At 42.8% G+C, this 22,546-nt stretch overlaps 1 protein-coding gene across 1 annotated transcript in view; it reads right to left on the bottom strand.

The window, feature by feature from the left end:
- Positions 1-11,492, bottom strand: part of KPNA3 (karyopherin subunit alpha 3) — a 91,380-nt gene extending 79,888 nt beyond the window's left edge. The window contains exon 1 of the mRNA XM_082859642.1: positions 11,391-11,492. Within this exon, the coding sequence (XP_082715768.1) occupies positions 11,391-11,459 (69 nt within the window). The 5' untranslated portion in view covers positions 11,460-11,492. The remainder of the gene's footprint in view (positions 1-11,390) is intronic.
- Positions 11,493-22,546: the final 11,054 nt, after the last annotated feature.

Here is a 22,546-nt window from a genome sequence, read left to right as displayed (position 1 = left end):
ATCTAGGTGGCAGAAATTAATGGAAGATTTCTTCACAGTACTTCTGCCAGGATGAATCACTTAGGTCCCAGTATCAGCTCACTCAAGATTTAAATGCCAGGGGACAGCATCTGATGGGCCTATTTTGTACTATCCAGAAAAAGTGAAGCACTTTAATTAACCAAAAAAAGCAGGAGCATTTAGATGAAAAATTCCACCAAGAGGTATCCAATGGAAGAAGAGTAGCTTCCAAAGGCGAAATGAGAATGCTGTTTCCAAAAGAAAGGGGAACAGATAAAAGATCACCACATCAACTGTTGCTTGAACATGCTATGCTTTCAACACTCCATGACTTTAGTCACTGTTATTCATGTTATTTTTCTTTCTGTCTTGGCAAACTCCTCCTTCAAGACCTAGCTCAAGGGTGATCTTCTGCGTAACCTTACTCAATTCCCCCAGATATAGTCACTCCCTTTCTACATGCTCTCATAGTACTTTGCAAATTATGTACCTATATCACAGAACTATCATACTGCACATTAAGCATATGCTTAGATATCGGTCTCTCCCACCAAACTGAACTTCCCTAGAGCAAGGACAGCATTATTCGTATTTACAGTCTTCGGAATTAACAATGCCTCCCTGGCACATAGCAAATGCTACATAAGTGTTTAATAAATCTGTTACCTAAGTCACTAGGATAAAAACTACATGAAGCAACAAACTAAAAGGAAAGAAAGGAGCTACTACAGGTAAACATGCTGACAATATCAAAGAAAAAGCTGACAGACTAAGAGCAAGGGAATGACAGGCAAAAAAAATTATGAAGAGCAAAAACTCCATAAGCACAGAAATTAAGGCCAAAATTCTGACAAACCTAAGAACTCGAAGGCATCACTTACATAAGAGCAAAAAGTAATAGCCATATGCATAACGATGATTCTCAAGAACCAAGAAAATAACTAAATTATATTCTACTTAAGAAGGCAGAGACATGCATAGGACATTTTTAGAAACACTGGCATTTCAAAATAAAAGAAAATTTGGTATGTAAACAAATAAACTTATAACCCAGAAAACTCAACAGTTCAGAATGATTAATTCCAAGTTAATATAGTCATGATTCATTTTACCATGTTTTAATTGTTAATGTTCATATCCTAAGCTGTGGCAAATTTTTTCTTAATGGCAAAATGACAAAGTATAGCTACATCCTCCTTACATATTTAATACTGCTCTACTTTGAAGGTAAAGGAATAGAGACTTGGAAATGAGAATATAGCCAAACCTTATGCTAAGAAAACAAAGTCAACTCAGGAATGCTATCAGTCATGGAAAGAGAATATCACTGACTTTGAAGTTAAGGATTTTCTAGATACACTTTCTAACTCCTTTACTGGATAGCAAGAAGTCAGGTGACTTTTTCACTTCAAATGTTATTCAAGTCTTTATCATATTTCACCCAAACAACTAAAATTCATTTCACCAAATATGGTAACTCTGACATCATGACATTAAACTACTCTTTATCATCTGAACCGCCTGATCAGTCTAACATCAATATTGGGATATATTCTGAAGCACACAGCATCACCAATTGAAGGTTTATTTAAATCAAAAATACTTAAACTAAAGATAATTAAGCCTTTCAAACTAACCTCCAGTTTACAGAAAATTCAGAGGGTCGTAAGAAATAGGAGGAACAAGTTAAGCAACACCACAAAGAGAAAGACATATCCAGTAATTAGGACAGTCTGATAGGTTGAACCATATGAAACTGCTGATATTTGGCTGTTTTGAACCTCAAAAATGGCAATTTCATGTGGCTTGACTTAATATAAGGAAACTGGGGCTTCCCTGGTGGCGCAGTGGTTGAGAGTCCGCCTGCCAATGCAGGGGACACAGGTTCGTGCCCCGGTCCAGGAAGATCCCACATGCCGTGGAGCAGCTGGGCCCGTGAGCCACGGCCGCTAAGCCTGTGTGTCCGCAGCCTCTGCTCCACAAAGGGAAAGGCCACAACAGTGAGAGGCCCGCGTACAGAAAAAAAAAAAAAAAAAAAAAAATATATATATATATATATATATATACACACACACACACATGAAACTTACCTGATTTCTTCTTCACAAAATTAACAGCATTTTTTAAATGGTGGGGAAAAACAGCAGAAAGGTGGAAGCAACCCAAGGATCCATCAGTGGACAAATGGATAAGCAAATGTGGTATATCCATACAATGGAATATTATTCAGTCATAAAAAGGAAGGAAAATTTGACACACACTGCAACATGGATGAACCTTGAAGATATTATGCTAAGTGAAATAAGTCAGTCACAAAAGGAGAAACATTGTATGATTCTACTTACTCTTCCTAGAAGAGTCAAATTCATAAGGACAGAAAGAAGAGAGGTTGCCAGGGGCTGGGGAGAGTGGAAATGTAGTTAGTTTAATGGAGACAGAGTTTCAGTTGGGGAAGATGAAAAAGTTCTGGAGAGAGATAGTGGGAATGGTTACACAATGATGTGCATGTGTTTAATGCCACAGAATGGTACACTTAAAAGGTTAAAATGGTACATTTTATATTATGTATACTTTACCACAATAAAAAACATGGTGGTCCTAGAGAAATGGAGATAAAAACAAAAATAAACAAATGGAACCTAATGAAACTTAAAAGCTTTTGTACAGCAAAGGAAACCATAAACAAGATGAAAAGACAACCCTCAGAATGGGAGAAAATATTTGCAAACAAAGCAACCGACAAAGGATTAATCTGCAAAACATACAAGCAGCTCATGCAGCTCAATATCAAAAAAACAAAAAACCCAATACAAAAATGGGCAGAAAATCTAAATAGACATTTCTCCAAAGAAGATATACAGATGGCCAACAAACACATGAAAGGATGCTCAACATCACTTATCATTAGAGAAATGCAAATCAAAACTACAATCACCCCACACCGGTCAGAATGGCGATCATCAAAAAATCTACAAACAACCTAGAAAATGGTACAGATGAACCAGTTTGCAGGGCAGAAATAGAGACACAGATGTAGAGAACAAACATATGGACACCAAGAGGGGAAAGTGGCAGGGATTGGGGTGGCGGTGGTGGTGGGATGAACTGGGAGATTGGGATTGTCATGTATGCACTAATATGTATAAAATAGATAACTAATAAGAACCTGCTGTATAAAAAAATAAATAAAATTCAAAAAAAAAATCTACAAACAATAAATGCTGAAGAGGGTGTGGAAAAAAGGGAACCCTGTTGCACTTTTAGTGGGAATGTAAACTGATACAGCCACTATAGAGAACAGTAGGGAGGTTCCTTAAAAAACTAAAAACAACTACCATATGACCCAGCAATCCCACTACTGGGCATGTATCCTGAGAAAACCATAATTCAAAAAGAGTCATGTACCACAATGTTCACTGCAGCACTATTTACAATAGCTAGGACATGGAAGCAACCTAGGTGCCCATCGACAGATGAATGGATAAAGAAGATGTGGCACATATATACAATGGAATATTACTCAGCCATAAAAAGAAACGAAATTGAGTTACTTGTAGTGAGGTGGATGGACCTAGAGTCTGTCATACAGAGTGAAGAAAGTCAGAAAAGAGAAAAATACTGTATGCTAACACATATATATGGAATCTAAAAAAAAAAAAAAAAAAAAAAAGGTTCTCATGAACCTAGGGGCAGGACAGGAATAAAGACACCGACGTAGAAAATGGACTTGAGGACACAGGGAGGGGCAAGGGTAAGCTGGGACAAAGTGAGAGAGTGTCATGGACTTATAAATACCACCAAAGGTAAAATAGATAGCTAGTGGGAAGCAGCTGCATAGCACACAGAGATCAGCTCGATGCTTTGTGACCACCTAGAGGGGTGTGATAGAGAGGGTGGGAGGGAGACGCAAGAGGGAGGGGATATGGGGATATATGTATACATACAGCTGATTCACTCTGTTATACAGCAGAAACTAACACAACAATGTAAAGCAATTATTCTCCAATAAAGATGTTAAAAAAAAAACCATGGTGGGAGGAGTCTCTTAAAGGAGATTTAAGAAACATAACCAAATGTGATCAGATCTTGTGTAATTATGGTTCTAACAACCAAAAGTTAAAAAAAAAAAGTTAAAGGACAACTGGGGAAATTTAAATGTAGATTACATTAGCTGTTATTAGGAAATGATTAATTGTGTCAGGGTGATGTGGTATTTATTTAAGAATGCACTCTTATTTTTTAGAGAAGTATGTAAATCTTCAGGAGTAAATTGTCATGACTGACATATAAGAAAATTTTAAAAATTATTTCTCTATAAATGTGTCTTAATCTCCCAATATTTTACCTATCACAATAAAAAGTCTGGACTTGATTTGGGAAGCAGTTAAAAAAAAAAAAAGGCACTGAAAGAGTAGAAGTTTCAGTTAAAAAGCATATTTTAGGAAAATTATTGTGCTGGTGGTACTTACAATGAAGGTACTTATTTAAGAAATATTTTAGTGCTTATTTTGCTCTGCCACTGTACTAAGAACTAGGTAATGGAGGTACATATAGGAGAAACAGATAAAACATAATAAAAATATATTATCTAACCACAGTGAGGGAAGAAAGTTTCCTAACAACCTGGGGGGGTGAGGGGAGATTCAGAAAGATTTCTCAGAAGAGCTAAATCCAGAGGTGAGTATTTAAGAGGGGTAGGAATTAACCAGGCAACAGGAGGGAGGGAAGGATATTCCAGTCAGCAGGATAACCCTGAGAATAGAAACAGAATTGGCAAGCAGGGGAGGGCCGGATTCCAGATTATGTATAAGCATATAAGAAGTTCAGTGTTGCTAGAGCTTAAAGGTGTGGGGATGGGGGGTGGGGGACGGACACAGAACCTTGAAAAATAACCAGGTATCAGGCTCACTAAAACATCTCATGAACTGGAGGAAGAACACCACTTTGGAGGCAACTTTTAAACTGCTAGATGATAAGTAATAAGGCTGAAAGTAGGCTGGAGGCAGTGGAATAGAGAGGCAGGGCCCAAATCCAGAGACAGCACAGAGATTCAAGCTACATGACTGGCATCTGACTGAATGTGGAAGATGAGGAAGGAGTCCAAGAAACCTCTCAAATTTCAAGTTCAGGTCACAGTGAGAGTGATGATGCCATAAACAGAAAAAAGAAAAAACAAAGGCTTTAAACACTTTGAGCTTGAGAAGCTGATGTGATGCTCATGTGATTAATTTCCAGCAGATGATTAAAACAGATTTATGTTCCCCACACTGAAGTGACCGTTCAAACTAAGGGAACTGCTAATGTGGGTAAGAAAAAGCCAGTAGAGAAGTGAGTTGTGGACAGAATCCCAAGGCATGCCTATAATCAATGGGAAGAAAGAAGAACCAGCAAAGCCAACCAAAGAAGAGTAATCAATGAGGTAGAAGGACCAGGAAAGATTGTATGTCCAGATAGTGAATTTGAGAAAAGATAATTATAAGTGTACCTGCTATATGACGTATAGATTCCTGAAAACTTCATGTTCTGCAAAATTAGGAAGAAAGAGGGAAATATATCAAGACGGTTGGAGCAATCAGCACCTTTAAGACAGAACATATGGTTAATTGGAGCCAAGAGGCATACTCCTGGGCTTGCTATTTTCAACTGTTTCTGTACTTCAACTACTTGTGTTCAACTGCTGCTACTTGGGAGGGCTAAATAGTTAATGTGCTGGTAAAAATCAAATATCAACCAACATGAATTCTGCATGAACTAACATCATTCCTCTTTATCATTCAAGCAAGAATGAGTTTATGTTACATAAATACATTATAGCAGAAGAGATTGTCAAAGGAGGGTTGTAGGCAACAGTATCAATGCCATAAAGTCAATAACAAAAGAAATTATTAATATTTTAGAATAATACTGTACCTTTCACTCCCAAGTACATTATCTAGTCTCTTTTAAAGAGTATTTATTAAATTTTATATACTGGTCACTAAATGACCCAAGGTCCCTACCATGAGTGGGCTTCTTGACAGACCACATACTTTAACAAGTGCAATACACACACAGAATGTGTTGTACATCACAGCAACCTATCCCAAAGAGGTAAAGGAAAACTCACTTAGAAAAAAACAGAGAGAAGGGAAAAAATAGGGACTGATTGTAGTATGTTATTCGTCAGGAAAGGCCCTGTGGAGAATTTCTGAAGGTGTTTTTTTTTTTTTTTGCGGTACGCGGGCCTCTCACTGCTGGGGCCCCTCCCGTTGCAGAGCACAGGCTCCGGGTGCACAGGCTCAGCGGCCATGGCTCACGGGCCCAGCCGCTCCGCGGCATGTGGGATCTTCCCAGACCGGGGCACGAACCCGTGTCCCCTGCATCGGCAGGCGGACTCTCAACCACTGCACCACCAGGGAAGCCTCTGAAGGTTTTTTTGAACTATAATGACATGGTATGGCAGAACTGCAATCTTGGTGTTCCAGAGATATATGAAGGAGTATGAGTGAAGAAAGAGTTTGCCAGAGTGAGCCCCACCAAACAGATAGCAAAAGAAGGCATTCAGGAGAACAGCATATATAAAGGCATGGGAAGGAAACGTATTGGTTACAGCCCCATCTCAAGTACTTTATCATGGATAGCAATACAAAATATATAGGAAATATAAGAAAAGCAGTAGGTGAGGTAGAAAAGGCAGACCTTTTTTTTCTTTTTTTTTTTTTAGCTGTACGCGGGCCTCTCACTGTTGTGGCCTCTCCCGTTGCGGAGCACAGGCTCCGGACATGCAGGCTCAGCGGCCATGACGCACGGGCCCACCCGCTCCACAACATGTGGGATCCTCCCGGACCAGGGCACGAACCCGTGTCTCCTGCATCGGCAGGCGGACTCTCAACCACTGCGCCATAAGGGAAGCCCAAGGCAAACCTTTTTATGAAATTATGTGAGGCATGCTAAGGACCTTTAATTTCATCCTGAATGCAATGGGATGATTTGCCAGGGAAGTAACACAAAAAGGTTTCAGAAAGATCAATCCATAAGTTCACTGGGGAGGGAAGATACAGGGAAACCAGGTGCACTATCACACCTGTATAGGAGACAGTGATAGGGGCCTAAACTAGGGCAGGGTGGTAAGGTTGGTAACAAAGGTAAAAATATGAGGGCTCATCAGATGACTAACACAGAAAAGTGAAGGAAGGGAAGAAGGGAGTCAAAGTCAAGGATAAGGTTTGAAGCTTGAACAGTTAGGTAGTATTTCTTACCAACAAAGGTTCCAAAGAGAGAAGCAAGTTTGGTAGTGCTAGATGAATTTACAAATGAGAAGATATTTATTTATCCCTAGTATTAGAAATTGAAGCCTAAAGTTTAAGTGTTAAGGCCAAAGATATGGGTTCTTATTTTTCAGTGAAACCAATGAACTGGCTTCTTACTAATAAGAAAACTTTGCAAAAGTGAAAAAGTAGAAGGTAAATAAATCAAATGATAAATAGGATGACAAAAGTTTTTATTTGCAAGGTTTTAAAATATCAAAATAGGAATTTCCCTGATATAGTCAAGATTTATTAAATATTTTCCCCATTAATTAACCTTCAGATGTGCATCCATACAAGCCAAGTCTTAGGCTCCACTCAGTGAAGAGACAGTAAAGCACAGTGAGCACGAGTTCTGGCTTTAGTGTCATGCTGCTGCACTTTAAGTCTCGGCTCTGCCACTTAAACCACCTAGGACTTGGGGCTAGTAAGTTCAGAACCGCAGGCTTCAAGTTCCCTTGCAAGTAAATGTGGATAATAATACATACATACTTTATAGAACTGTGAAGACTAGATAAATAATCCATATAAAGTACTTGGTACCGGTTGACTGTAAACATTCAGTAAGTGTTAAGAATTTTCAAATAATTATTAGTTGTCACTGATGAAAATTTCATATCTTTGAAGTGTACAGGAGCAAGAAAAACTTGACCTGGATGGCAGTTACCTGCATGTTTGATTTTTAAGTATTTACTAAATGGCACTATGTATTTCCTAGTTGTAGCTACAAAATCCATTCACCCTACCCAAGCTTTGAACTGCTGTCCATGATAATTACTCCCTCCCTTACCTCCATCTATAAACCTCAGGATAAGCGTTATCCCTTTTCTCTCCTGTGAGCTTCACACAGAAGAGGAAGAGAACAAGGGAAGAGGAGAAGGTTCAAATCCTCATTCCATGTTAGGACCATCCCCGATCTCAATTTTTGGGAAAATTCCTCCTTACATATGGGATAACAGTACCATTCCTCCAGAATTAATTCTAGATATTACTGCCAGTCACCTTTTTTCCATTCCTGTAATCATGCTACACCTCCTAACTCTACTCTAGAAAAAATTCCTTCAGATCTCTATATCAAGAAGTTTCCAAGCAACTCTTTGCCACAAAAATATTCTCAGACCACCACAAGCCACCTGGAAGTCTCATCTCTTCACTCCTTAATCTAATCTCTTCTTTTTCACCTGGATCTTTATTCACTAATTTCTCACGTGCCCTGTTCAAGTTTAGTCCATACTTTCTATAAAATTCACCAACCTTTCTTCTATGAAGCTATTCCCAACTGAATGACTATGAAACTACTTTCTTCCTGAACCCTCTCCCTACTCACAATTCCCTAGCATAACCCCACACTTTTATTTTTAGAAAATATGTATTTTATTCTTGCGCCTAGCATCTTATTTGTGTATCAGCTGGCTGTATAATTTATATCTTTTATCTATCCTATGTGTGAAAAAGTAGGAATGCTACCTCATCAAAGTACATCTCACTGTTTTTGAAATAGCCTGATAATCACTGCTATTTAGTCACAGAGCTAAGCTGCAACATAAGTTTCTAGTGTAATATAGTTTCTAAAATGGGTAAGACTAAACTAGATATGGTGTCTAGTCTCAGTTATACCAAATTCTACAATAAAGTCACTTGATCAGATTTGACCCCAGTTCATCCTTTAGTCACATTTCTAGCATCCCTCTCTCAGCAGTCCTACTACAGCAGTAACTGAAGAGTCCTACATTCTCAGGACTCTTCAATTACCACTCCCTGATGTCTGGAATGCCCCTTCCTTGCTCTCTCCCTCTCCCAGGCCAACTTTCTTTCATCCAGGATCAGCTCACTCCCATTCATCCACTAGGAATCAACCAGAACATCTCCCCTGACTGCTCAGCTCCAAGTCAGGATTTTCTCACACATTCTCAGAATACACTTACTGATGTATTGCATTGTAATTATCAGTTTACTTTCCTACACTCCTACAGAACTGTAAAGGTAAACTCCTTGAGATACAGACTGAACAATGTTAGATACCCAATAGACAATTAATGAATGAATGCTCATACCCACTCCATGACCTTGTGCACGCTGTACACACAGTCTTGAGTTTCCTCATCTAAAGTACTTTCCTCCTGTAAAGTGTGGATAATGCTACACCTAGCTCATAAAGTTGTCACAGGATTAAAAGAGGTATCATGAAGCTCTTAGTATAGTGTCTGACACATGGAACTACCATTTGAATGTCTGCTATTTCATGCCTTAGTTACCCTCCTGAATCCTGGGAATTGTAATGTCACCAATATTTTCAGGCTGAAAGGCTTAGCAAGCATGCATCCAGAAGTCACTGGTTACATTCTGATTATCAGCAGATATTTACTGTGTGCCTATTATGTGCAGAAGTCCTTACTATGTATCACTGAGCTGCCGGAAACAATAGGGGCAAAAAATAAGACAAAAACTTGTACCAGTATCCAAGAGAGGAAAGACTGTTAATTAGTTTTTCTGTACAAACAATACACGTATTTTTTCAAACTACATTAACTTTTGTTTTATAATAGGAGTTAGCTTCAAGAACAAATACTGATGGGCAAAATTCAAACTTAACTCCTATCATCAAGTGGACCAAAAACAAGAGGCAGTTACAAAATTTCTTGTTGCTATTCCTAGGTTTCACTTTTGCTTGTAAGTATCAATATTTCTCACAAAAGAAATTTAGCCATGACCAGGACAGAGATAGATGAACTTTGTCTCAATCAAATGGGAATTCCATAGTATTTCCTAATTGGTATGTAATTTTATAGCTCCAAAAAATGGCCTGTGTTTTCTCTATTTTTCTACAAAACAGAACGCTGACTGGCATTATTTTCCCTCACCACCTTCTCTCTTTAGGACAGGATAAAATGCACACTTCTTAGTCACAATGGCCCCTTAGCAAGAATGACAAAACTGCAAATCATGTCACCTAGTATTAGAAAAGGAGGCTGTGGACTTGAAACACTTTCCCCCTAACATATCCAGAGGTGAGAGTCCCAGTGAAGTTTGTGCATTAAACTACACTGCTTTTGGTAGCTGCAGAGACCTCTAGCGCTGCCTGGATAAGCCGAGTTTGCAAATAGTACCTGCTAATGTCACCTTAATGAGACAATGGCAACATGCTGAGTAGCAACAGAGTGACCACGATGAATGTTTACAATGTTTTGCAATCATTTGGAAATTCTACCAGTTTGGAGCAAGAAATATATACAAGGCCGTATGAACGTACGTATCCAATTTATTTCAGTAAAACGTGTCAAAGAAATGATCACCCTATGCACACCCCCACTACAAGAAAAGGCTCAGAAAACAGGTCCTGTGCGCGGAGGTCGGAACAACGTCTCTTCCAAAGCCTCCACACAATAGATGGTAAACTATTGTCCACCTTCAGCTTTCTCCAAATGCCAGCAGTAAGGACAGTATGAGCTGGAAAAGCTCAGCACGACTGCTCCAGAGAACCGCACCGGAATATTAGAAAACGGTCCTGGCGCATCCTACCCTCCCCCATCCACCACCCTCCGACAAGTCAGTTACCCGGCTGGTCCCCACCCCCCTCTGCGGGCCGCCACCGCCCGCCTGGGCCCGGCTCGCAGAAGGTAGGCGCGGGGACCGGCAGAGTCGAGGCTCCATGTGCGGCAGCGCGGGAGGCACTGAGGGGGCTGCGCCGAGCGGAAGGCTGCATGGGGAGCGGGCGTGAGCCGCGGCCGCCCCCTCGGTGGGGCGGTCGACAGATCCGGGCGGCAGCATCCCCGGCCCGCGAGGCCCCGGCCCGCGGACCCCGCCTCAGCTCCACACCTCTTCCTCGCCGACAGCAGGCCGCGCCCGCGTGACGGGGCCGAAAACCCCGGTATTTCCAGGTCTCTGCGCCGGCAGCTCCGGGGGGCGGCTGCAGCCCGGCCCGCGTCCCGCCGCCCGCTCCGCCCAGCCCCTAGCCGCGATGACGAGAGGCGGCGGCCAACTCCGACCCACCGCGAGCCGGCAAGAACCAGCCCGGCGCCGGCCCCCCGCCCCTCCCTGCCGCCTCGGGGCCGGCGCGGCCAGGCGGGCGAGCCGGGCGGGCCCCAGCCGCGGAAGCACACTCACCTCTACATCTCGGCCCTTATTCTTAAAGCTCTTGATGCGGTGGTTCTCTAAGCCGGGGTTCTCGGCCATGGCTGCGCGCTGCTCCGGCGGCGGCTACTCCGGCGGCTGCGGCGGCGAGTCTCGGCGCGGGAGGGGGAGGTGGGGGAGGGCCGGAGGGAAGGGAGGGGGAGGGGGAGAGGAGAGCACGTTCCGTGACGCCTCCGAGCGCGAGGTGGCAGCAGCGCCGGGGGAGGCTCAGGCGGACAGACGGGAGGGGCGGGGCGGGAACAGCGCTGAGGAACCGCGGGCGCCTGCAGAGCCTTGAGTCACGTGACGCAGGCGTCCTCCGGCCTGGATGCTAGCCGGCTGGATGTGCCCGATGGTTCTCGGGATGACCCCCGCCAACGCCCGCCCCCCCAGCAAGGACTCCCCACAACCCCTCGGAGCTGCAAGTCATGTGCCAGCAATGGAGCCAGACTTACCCGCTTTTACTGCCCCCGAGACGCGGAGCTGCGGCAGGAAACTACAGTTCCCAGCATGCCATTCTTCGGCGGGGATAACTCTCCCGAACCAGGAGAATGTCGGGAACCCTAAGCGCGCGGCTTTCTGCGCGCTGCGCTTTGAGCGCCTGGGCGCGAGACTCCGCCCCCAAGGCCGCCTCTGGGCGGGGTGGGGTGGGAGGAGCTTCCCCGGAGTTGGTACTTTGCGCCCCATTGACAAGGAGGGGGCGGGGCTTCCTGGGAGGCGCACCTCTCTCCCCGTAGCCTAGAAAATTAGAAACGAATCCATGGTTCGTGCTTTGTTCCCTTGCTTCTTTGGGTCGAGGTGGGGGTGGGGGTGGTGGGGTGGGGGTAGTCTCCTGAAATAGCAGCCACCCTCATTCGCTGTTCCCTTGCTCTGCTTTGGTTTTATAATTAGCATTTATTTCCACCTGACATGTACATATGTATGTATGTGATATATGTGTTTATGTGTGTTACCTGGCTTACTGCATCGGAATTAGCTCAGTTAAAGTAGGGACATTGGTAGGTCTATTGCTGAAACCCTCTGTTAATACAGTGCCTGGCACGTCGTGAATAATCAATAAATACCTGAACAGATTAGCGCTCTAGGGTCTGTTTCTTCATCATCCTCCCAAGCCCCGTTCTGCAGCCTCCACTCTGGCAGTTCCTGCATTTATGTACCCTCAATACCTCCGTTCTGCCACCACACATAATCTTCTCAGCCTTCAGGAAGTAGTCAAGCCCTGATCCGCAGACTCTCCAGTCTAGCATCTCCTTTTAGGGTCATCGTAGGAATGATCACGGGAAATTTGGATCCATAACGCTAATAGTTGCTTTCTGGAGCAGGTGGGCTTCTCTGAATGTATGTGAAATAATTTAGTTTCAGAATCTCTGGCAGATACAAGTGATCTTATAGTACAGTTCAAATGACACTGAGGTCATTCAAAGGTTGGGAGAAATATAACCATGAAGAGATTGAAGAAGATATTCTTTCAAAGCAAAGGGGACTTAGAGAGCCCGAGGTCCAGGGGTCATGAATTAAGAGGCCTTTGCTGGCCTGACTATGTCTGGGCCACTTTTGTGAGTGGTGGCTTGTTGATAAACACAGGCTCATTTAAAGGCTTCAGACCATTGTTGCCATATTGGACCGTGGGCCGGTCTTGACAAAGGTCCCATTTTTCAAGGGAAACCAAAAAGCTGGGTTCTTTTTTCTTCATTTAAAAATGTTGATTTATATTTTTTACTGGACTTTAGGGAATCAGTCACTTAAGAACTCCAGGCCCTCACATTGTGTGATCCTGGTCCAAACACTCAGTTGATGGGGAGAAAAAACACCTAAAGGTTAGAATGAATAAATAGATTACTTCAACTCTAGTTCTTAAGGCGATAGAAGTTGCATGTTTGCCACTCCTCCTGACTGACTGAAGAGAAACTTCCAGACTGTTGCTCAATCTCCATTACAATTTAACAAGAACTTCCCTTTTCAGATTATTTTACCCTTTTGTACCTCTTCTCTTCACCCACTTGCTATCACCAATCATGTAAGTTACCATCTTAGAATTTTAGACATATTTAGTGAGCACTTACCATGGGCTAGTCGTACTAACACTGGGATATATTTGTAAACAAGGCAGCCTGGTATCCTGCTTCCACACAACTTCATATCTATCAGAGTAGACAGACAATAAAACAAGTTATCACCCCAAACGTGTTATGGGTGTCAAGGCTCACAGCATGAAGATCCTTATAACCTGCTGATTCCTAATGTGTGAGGGCAAGATTCCAAATAGAGTTCTACATGTCACATATCTAAAATTTAAAAGTTATAAATCAAGCTTACAAACTCAAAATATCTTCTAACCTTTGATATTGACAAATGCGCTTCCTTTACAACCTGGAAGTCTGGGTTTGAATTTAAATTTCTTGACTTCTTGGACTTCTGCTTCAGAATGTGACCGTGCAAAGAAGGATGGAAGCCAGCCCCCAGCCCACTTCTTGTTCCCCTTCTCTTCCCTGTCCTGGCACCGACCCATTCACCCCCAAAGCTCTATTCACATCCCCCTACCCTCCTCAAGAGATGCCCTTTGGCCATTGCTCAGGCCTAAAGTGTGCAAAACTGTGGCGTCATGTGCCCCCAGGAAAACAGACCCAGAAAAGAAGCCTGGGAAGAAGCCCTGGAAGCAGGCTTGGCCATTTGAACAGGGAATCCCAGAGCCCTGGTACCCAGAGCTGGGTCTAGGAGCACAGGTTCCAGTGAGCATGACCCCTTGGCTCCATGGACTTCCCATGGGGAGGAGTGCAGCAGAAGAGAGCCAGAGTCAGGTCCTCTAAAGGGCAGGGTCGTGAATTCCTTGGCGGTCCAATGGTTAGGACTCCAAGCTTTCATTGCCAAGGGCCTGCGTTCAATCCCTGGTTGGGGAACTAGATCCCACAAGCTGTGCAGCACAGGAAAAAAAAAAAGAAAGGGCAGGGTCCAGAGCAGGGTCCCTTCTTGCCCAAGTCTAACTTAGTCAATTTTACTCTTTGCCATTATTCCTGGTGACTTCAACATCCACACATTTAGTACCCTGACCCCAGAGTCCCTCCACATTCTTAACTAGACCAGGTTTCTACCACTTGAAACCCCACCAGGCCTTCCGAAGTCCTTCATCTCTTGGAAATGACTGTCTCCAGTGACTCAAATTTGGGGCTTGTCACCGTTAGCCACCATCTCCTCTTTTCCCTCACTCTAGTCTTTGCCTTTGTCCCAAAACTTCTGACAACTCTTCTTTCAAATGGATTTCTTTTCCAAACATACTTTGAGTGTCCACCATCTACCAAACATTGTATTCATCAGGCACTTACATTAAAGAGCAGGGGGGTGGGGAGCAGAGCAGAGACAGGAAGGAAGGCCCCTCTGCCTGGGTAGTCAGTCAAACTTTTCTTCTTCCTCTGACTCACTACCCACCTTCCCAGTGGACAGTCAGGTGACAATCCACAGAAGGCAACACAAACACAACAGATCCAAGAAGGAGCTCAAGATTCTCCCCCTAGGGCAACTCCTTCTGCAAATCCACCAACTCTGCTCATGGCATAAACATTCTTTCAGGGACTCCACTCAAAGCTAACCATCTTTACTCCCTGCCTTTTTCAACTCCCTCACCTAGTCACCATGTCAGTTCACCATTCAATACTTCTTGAATCCAGCTCTTCCTCCCCCAATACCTCCTAACAGGTTCCCCTGCCTCCCCCATCCTCTCCACAACAGTCTGACTCACTTGCCAGATCTTCCTGATTTTACCTCTTCTCCCAGTATTCAGTACAGTCCACTCCCTCTGTGACTGTCAAATCATTGCTCAACTCCTCAGTCTAGTGGTTAAGACCATGTGTGATGCAGTCATACTGCAGTATACTTTTCTCTCTTCTGACTCCCGTACACATAGCTTATGCTTCAGCTAACATGTTCTACTCACCCTTTCCCAAGTATGTCTTAATCTTTCAAGCTTTCACATCTTTGCTTTTTCACTTACCTAGAAGGCCCTGGCCTATCTCTGCCTGTCAAATTTGGTCCCTCTTTAAAGACTCAGCCTAAGAGGTCACTTCTCCCTGAAGCTTTCCCAGCATGGTACAGTGGAGAGAACTTCAGAATCTGAAAACTCAGACCGTAGGGCAGACTACCTACCAGAGCAAGCCAGGCAAGTCACTTTACCTTCCCTGAATCATCTTCTCATCTACAAATGAGGATTCTGAATCGTCGGTTTTCGTAAGAAGTTCTAAAATGCATGCAGAAGTGCTTTGAAATTGCTATGTTCATCCTAGTTATTTCTCTTTCCAACCAGGACCCATATCTTTCTCTGATCCTCAGAAGAGCTTACCTACTGTTCCATATTGCTGCAACTTGTGTTGTGTCTTGTCTCTCTCACTCACCTGGAAACCCTTAAAATGGCTTGTACATATTTGTGTTCTCCAGCCGAGAATAACTGGATCTCATGCATTTTCTGAATGAATAAATGAATTAACAAGTGAATGAATGGACTCCTTCCCCATGGTCAGATCAAAAAATGTCAAGTAACTCTTTCATGGTCACGAGGAAACAGGGTCTAGGCAATTTGATTCCAGGGCCCATATTGGTAATTTGTTTTTCTGAGTGTAGATGCACAGAGAGGTGGGGACAGGAGCAGTTCCACAGCCTGGAGCTGGGGCATCTGCAGGGTCTGGCCAGCTTACCCGTCTCCTGCAGGACCCTTGCCTCTGAGAGCCATGTGCCTTGTTCTGGCCCACAACACATGGAGACACTGCCTTCATCGAGTATAAATGAAAGGGTTTCCACAGGACACTGAAGTTATAGTCAATTGTTAGAAAAAAAAAAAAAGTCTAGGTAGACTGGTTACCAAGGAAAGAATTAAAGAAGTGTGAAAAGTTAGTCTCTAGTGAAAAGAGATTTTACAATCAAGTCAGCAGAGCTGGAACCTATCCAGACAAACCGTAAATCCAGAGGTCAGACAAAAAAGGGGCTATCATGTAGACTTCTATTAAGTAGGCACCTATGTTTCATTTGCATATCACCCTTCGTAGGAGACCTAGTCTGTTTATTAATATTGAGCAGTAAAGGCTCCAGTTTGTAAATATTCAGCTCTAAACCATTCACGGAAAACAGGATAACTGGAGGCAGGAGACTCCTGAAAATAGAAATCAAAAAAGCTTGGTTAATTAGTTTGATTGTAAACACACTCCTCTGTCCTTACTACTTGGGTTATTCGTGATTTCCTAGATTGGAAAACGCCTAGAGAACTGAATCTTGCAGTAAGACTACAGTTCTAGGCACAACTTTTTTCCTGTTTTCAAGTTGCTATGTCCCTTATAATCAACATCGTCGATATATTAATAATCCCTAAGTAAAATATACAATAGAAGCTTGCCAAAAGAAGTTCTCCCTACCTAAATTTTGTGAGCCTTTTGAGGTCTACCTTCCTTTAAAATCTGTAATTTAAATGACTTTGATTCGGATAAAAGGTTATCTTTTTCTCCAACTACTTGTTCACATTTGCTCTCTTCGATATCCAGATCCACTATGCATGAACTCACGGTAGCCTGAGTGTTTATAGACCAGGCAATGTGATGTCCTACAGCTGTGCAACCATTAGCCACATGCGGCTATTAAATTTAATTAAAATTAAATAAAATTTAAAACTGATTTCCTCAGTCACACAAGTCTCATTTCAAGTGTTCATTAGCCACCAATACTGCGTCTACCATATTGGACCACAGAGATATAGAACATTATCACAGAAAGTTCCATGAGACAGCACTGCCTTAGAAAGAACACAGATTTAGCAACTGACAGGCCTGTGTTTAATTCCCATCTTTTACTAGATTTGTGACCACAGGAAGTTCTTAAACTTTCAAAGCTTCAGTTATTTACATTATAAAGTACAGCTAGAAATACCTACACCTGTAAAGTAGTCAGTTAATGCCCAGCACATTTTAATTGCTTAATAAAGCTATTATTATTATTAATGCTTAGGGATCAAAAATTCAAGCTTTTGAGACTCAAATATTCGACACCAATATTTTCTTCATACCATGAGTACTCAATAAATCTTGCTGGCCACTCACAAAGATTTAAAAAATTAAAAACATCATAGGATACTTTTGTTTATTTGTCTGTTTTTTTTTAAAGTTTTGGCTGTGCCACACGGCATGCCAGATCTTACTTCCCAGACCAGGAATGGAACCTGCGGTGTCCCCTACACTGGAAGCGTGGAGTCTTAACCACTGGACTGCCATGGAAGTCCCCGGATACACGTATGTTTGTTTCTTCATTTATGACATCAAACTTTTATAGGAAAACAACAAGTTGAATTGCCCTGGAGAAACCTAAGGTGTGGGTAGCTGTTTAAACCCATAAATTGACCCAGGAGATTTCTGATTCCCAAACCATCCCTAAAATTTAATTCAGGAACATGTCCAGCAAATGTCTGCATTTGAACAGGATGTCTGTTGGTGATCTAAGCCTGGCTTGCAGAGCAGTGAGGCAAAATTCACACTCCCCCCTCCCCACCACCCTTTAGCTTGGAGATAAAACCCATGCTAGTTGCACACTCCAGGACTTTGTGTGTGTGTGTGTGATACGTGGGCCTCTCACTGTTGTGGCCTCTCCCGTTGTGGAGCACAGGCTCCGGACGCGCAGGCTCAGCGGCCATGGCTCATGTGCCCAGCCGCTCCGCGGCATGGGGGATCTTCCCAGACCAGGGCACGAACCCGTGTTCCCTGCATCGGCAGGCGGACTCTCAACCACTGGGCCACCAGGGAAGCCCCGCTTCAGGACTTTTGAAAGTACTTCAACTTATCTAAGCATCTCTCCAGCCCCTCCCACCCTCCCCACTTCCAGATCAATCTGGAGCCTTGTATAACAGCATCCCAAACTGAAAGAGTGAGCTGTGGATAATGTGCCCACAGAGCTTAATCCCTGCCTTCTCACAGAGGGACACATTACAGCTAGGAATGCGATCAGCCAGATTCCAGACTCATAGGACAATTGTTCAATGAATCACAAAACAACCCAAACAAAAATAACCAGGAGAAGCTATGGGTAACTTACAACTCATCATGATATGAACTGCTAACGTCACACTCATTTGGAAATTTTGGTTTTTCTAAGCTTCTCAAAGAAAAATAAAATGGAGAAGCAAGATTATGCAATGAGATCATAAAAAGATAGAGGACAATACTCTGTCCTTACTATTCAAAGCTGGATTGCAAAATATTCTAATTAAAGAAAACTTTAGTTTGTTTCTCCTTAGAATTTAGTTGAGCTTTGCTCAGGTTTTCTTTCATATCAAAGAAGCCCAATAAAGGGAGTCATCTCTCTTAGAAGATTATAGCACAGTGACTGATGGGAACATGGCTGGGACAAATGAATACATTGAAAATACATAGAAAAATACCATAAGAATGTTTTCTGACCCACAGTATGAGCAAATACAGTTCCAGTCACTAACTGCCAAAGCAAAACCCGAACCAAGCCACGCCCTGCCATTTGAAATAGCCATAATTCTGAAAACCTGTCTTCATTAGTAGCCATTTGTTTACTGTAGAAATGAGAATAATTAATTACTTAACATGTTCTAAGCACTGTTCTAAGTGATTCACACTTATTAACAACAACCCTACAAGGTAGGTAGATAATACCATTTCCTATTTTACAGATGGATTCACTGAGGCACAGAGTAGTTAAAATGACTTGCCCTAGGTCACACAGTTAATCAGTGTGACAGCCAGGATCTAAGCTTGGGTGATCTGGATTCATTTCACACTCTTACCTCTGTGGGCAGCTGGAACAATAATGAACTTAAACAAAGAACAATTCCTTACTACTCACAAACCTATGATCATACATCAAGACTGATATCTTGGGGCTTCCCTGGTGGCGCAGTGGTTGAGAGTCCGCCTGCCGACGCAGAGGACACGGGTTCGTGTCCCCGTCCGGGAAGATCCCACATGCCGCAGAGCGGCTAGGCCCATAAGCCATGGCCGCTGAGCCTGCGCGTCCGGAGCCTGTGCTCCGCAACGGGAGAGGCCACAACAGTGAGAGGCCCACGTACCGCAAAAACAAACAAAAAACTGATATCTTACAGCTATGGATGTTTGCAGAAACCAATTAAAAAGAAGAACCCAAAACATTTTTTTTTTTTTTGGCTGCGTTGGGTCTTTGTTGCTGCACATGGGCTTTCTCTAGTTGCGGCGAGCAGGGGCTACTCTTCATTGCAGCGTGTGGGCTTCTCATTGCCGTGGCTTCTCTTGTTGCAGAGCACGGGCCCTAGAGCACACGGACTTCAGTAGTTGTGACACGTGGGCTCAGTAGTTGTGGCTTGTGGGCTCTAGAGCACAGGCTCGGTAGTTGTGGTGCACTGGGCTTAGTTATTCCACAGCATGTGGGATCTTCCCAGACTAGGGCTCGAACCTGTGTCCCCTGCACTGGCAGGCAGATTCTTAACCACTGTGCCACCAGGGAAGCCCCAAACCCCAAACGCTTGATTGTAGTCTATTCACCAAACGCAATTCTCCTTGGTTTTCAAAATCCTCAGTAGGAAGAGTATCTCAGCTGGCAGTAATTTTTAAAAGTCAAGAGGTGAATCCTAGTCACATTGTTTTGGCTCTAAATCAAACTGCACCTGAAGTTGGAATAGTTCATGAAAATTTCTATTTTTTTTAAAGTTATATAACTGAATAAATTTTCCTTTCAAAAAACCTGGTTGAGTTTCAACAGAAAGACCCATAACTGGGAATTCCCTGGTGGTCCAGTGGTTAGGATCTGTGCTCTCACTGCTGAGAGCCCGGGTTCAATCCCTGGTCGGGAAACTAAGATCCCACAAGCCTTTAAATGCGGCCAAAAGAAGAAAAAAAAGAAAGACCCAATAACCAATACATATCCTCTTCTGCAGCCACTGCCATCTCCCCCCTGCCGTAGGGGTTGTCTCAGGGGTGGGCTATGACCTCAGCCAGTCTATTCAGAGTGGATCTCAAGCTTTTGTGGGCAGGACCAGAAAAGAAGCTCAGTATAAAACTGAACTTGAACCTTGAAAGACATGAGCCTGGAAATGCTGTACTCAAGGTTGCTGGAATCCACTGTTCTGAGTCCAGGGTACCAACCCAAGCAAGGGAAGGTAGAGTCAAGAGATGGAGAGAAACAACAAGGACATCATTTGAGTCCTCAATCATTTTCAATGCCTTTAGCCAATAGATTCCATTTTTTGCTTGAATTCTATCATTAGTGATTGAAAGAGTTCAAATACACCCTTTTAATATTTCTCAAATTTATCTTCTCTCTTTCTACCCTGCCTGGGATTAAGCTGGCATCACTTCTTTACAGGATGCTCCAGTTATCTATTTTTGCCTTACAAGGATCCTAAAATGCAGTGGCTGAAAACGATTTATTATTTTTCCTGCTTCTGTGTGTTGGCAATAGCTGATTCTCCAGATGTATTAGCTTTAGCAAACTAACAAATGACTCCCTGACTCCCAGGGGCTCGCAACAACCAGTCCTCCTTATTCTGCTATCACGTCTGCTGCCATATTGGTGAAGGCTGTGCTTCTGCTCCGTGTGTTTTCACATTCTGGAACCAAAGCTGCAGGAGTAGCTCTTATTTGAGACATGCCATTCCTGTGCCAGAACAGCAAAGAGCAAGAAAATAGGTGGAAACATACACAATAGCCTTTAAAGCCTCAGTTCAAATGGTGTCTGTGCTATGTCCTTTCACACCCCATTGACCAAAGCAAGTGCCTTGCTTTGAAGGCTCCTCATAGCCGTCAGGATAAATTAGGTTGACACCCAAGGCCCTTCTGAGAGGTTAAGTAAGGTAAGGAGATACATACTTGCACACATACAAGCACAGAGAGGAGGAAATTTTATATGTATACATACCCACACACACACACACACACACACACATAGTATTATACCACTCTTTCTTTTTTATTTTTTTGGCCTCATCACGCAGCACGCGGGAACTTAGCTCCTCGACCAGCAATGGAACCCACATCCCCTACAGTGGAAGCACGGAATCTTAAAAGTATTATACCACTCTTGAAGCAACTTGACTTCTACATGGCAGGTTGAGGGTAAGCCTCAACTTGAGCTCTGGAACCAGTAATTTTCTTTATTTTTTTTTGAATTTTTGAACTTTATTTATTTTTTATACATCAGGTTCTTATTAGTTATCTATTTTATACATATCAGTGTATATATGTCAATCCCAATCTCCCAATTCATCACACCACCACCACCCCTGCCCCGCCACTTTCCCCCCTTGGTGTCCATACGTTTGTTCTCTACATCTGTGTCTCTATTTCTGCCCTGCAAACTGGTTCATCTATACCATTTTTCTAGGTTCCACATATATGTGTTAATATATGACATTTGTTTTTCTCTTTCTGACTTACTTCACACTCTATGACAGTCTCTAGATCCATCCATATCTCTACAAATGACCCAATTTTGTTCCTTTTTATGGCTGAGTAATATTCCACTGTATGTATGTACCACATATTTATCCATTCATCTGTCAATGGGCATTTAGGTTGCTTCCATGACGTGGCTATTGTAAATAGAGCTGCAATGAACATTGGGGTGCATATGTCTTTCTGAATTATGGTTTTCTCTGGGTATATGCCCAATAGTGGGATTGCTGGGTCATATGGTAATTCTATTTTTAGTTTTTTAAGGAACCTCCATACTGTTCTCCATAGTGGCTGTATCAATTGACATTCCCACCAACAGTGCAAGAGGGTTCCCTTTTCTCCACACCCTCTCCAGCATTTGTTATTTGTAGATTTTCTGATGATGCCCATTTTAACCAGTGTGAGGTGATACCTCACTGTAGTTTTGATTTGCATATTTCTAATAATTAGTGATGTTGAGCAGCTTTTCATGTGCTTCCTGGCCATGCGTATGTCTTCTTTGGAGAAATGTCTATTTATGTCTTCTACCCATTTTTGGATTGGGTTGTTTGTTTTTTTAATATTGAGCTGCATTAGTTGTTTATATATTTTGGAGATTAATCCTTTGTCCACTGATTCGTCTGCAAATATTTTCTCCCATTTGAGGGTTGTCTTTTTGTCTTGTTTGTAGTTTCCTTTGCTGTGCAAAAGCTTTTAATTTTCATTAGGTCCCATTTGTTTATTTTTGTTTTTATT

The sequence above is a fragment of the Leucopleurus acutus genome, assembly GCF_964270905.1.
Source record: "Leucopleurus acutus genome assembly, chromosome: 18".
NCBI lineage: Eukaryota > Metazoa > Chordata > Mammalia > Artiodactyla > Delphinidae > Leucopleurus > Leucopleurus acutus.
The sequence above is the reverse complement of the archived record's forward strand: the minus strand, read 5'-3'. Positions and strand labels throughout refer to the sequence as shown.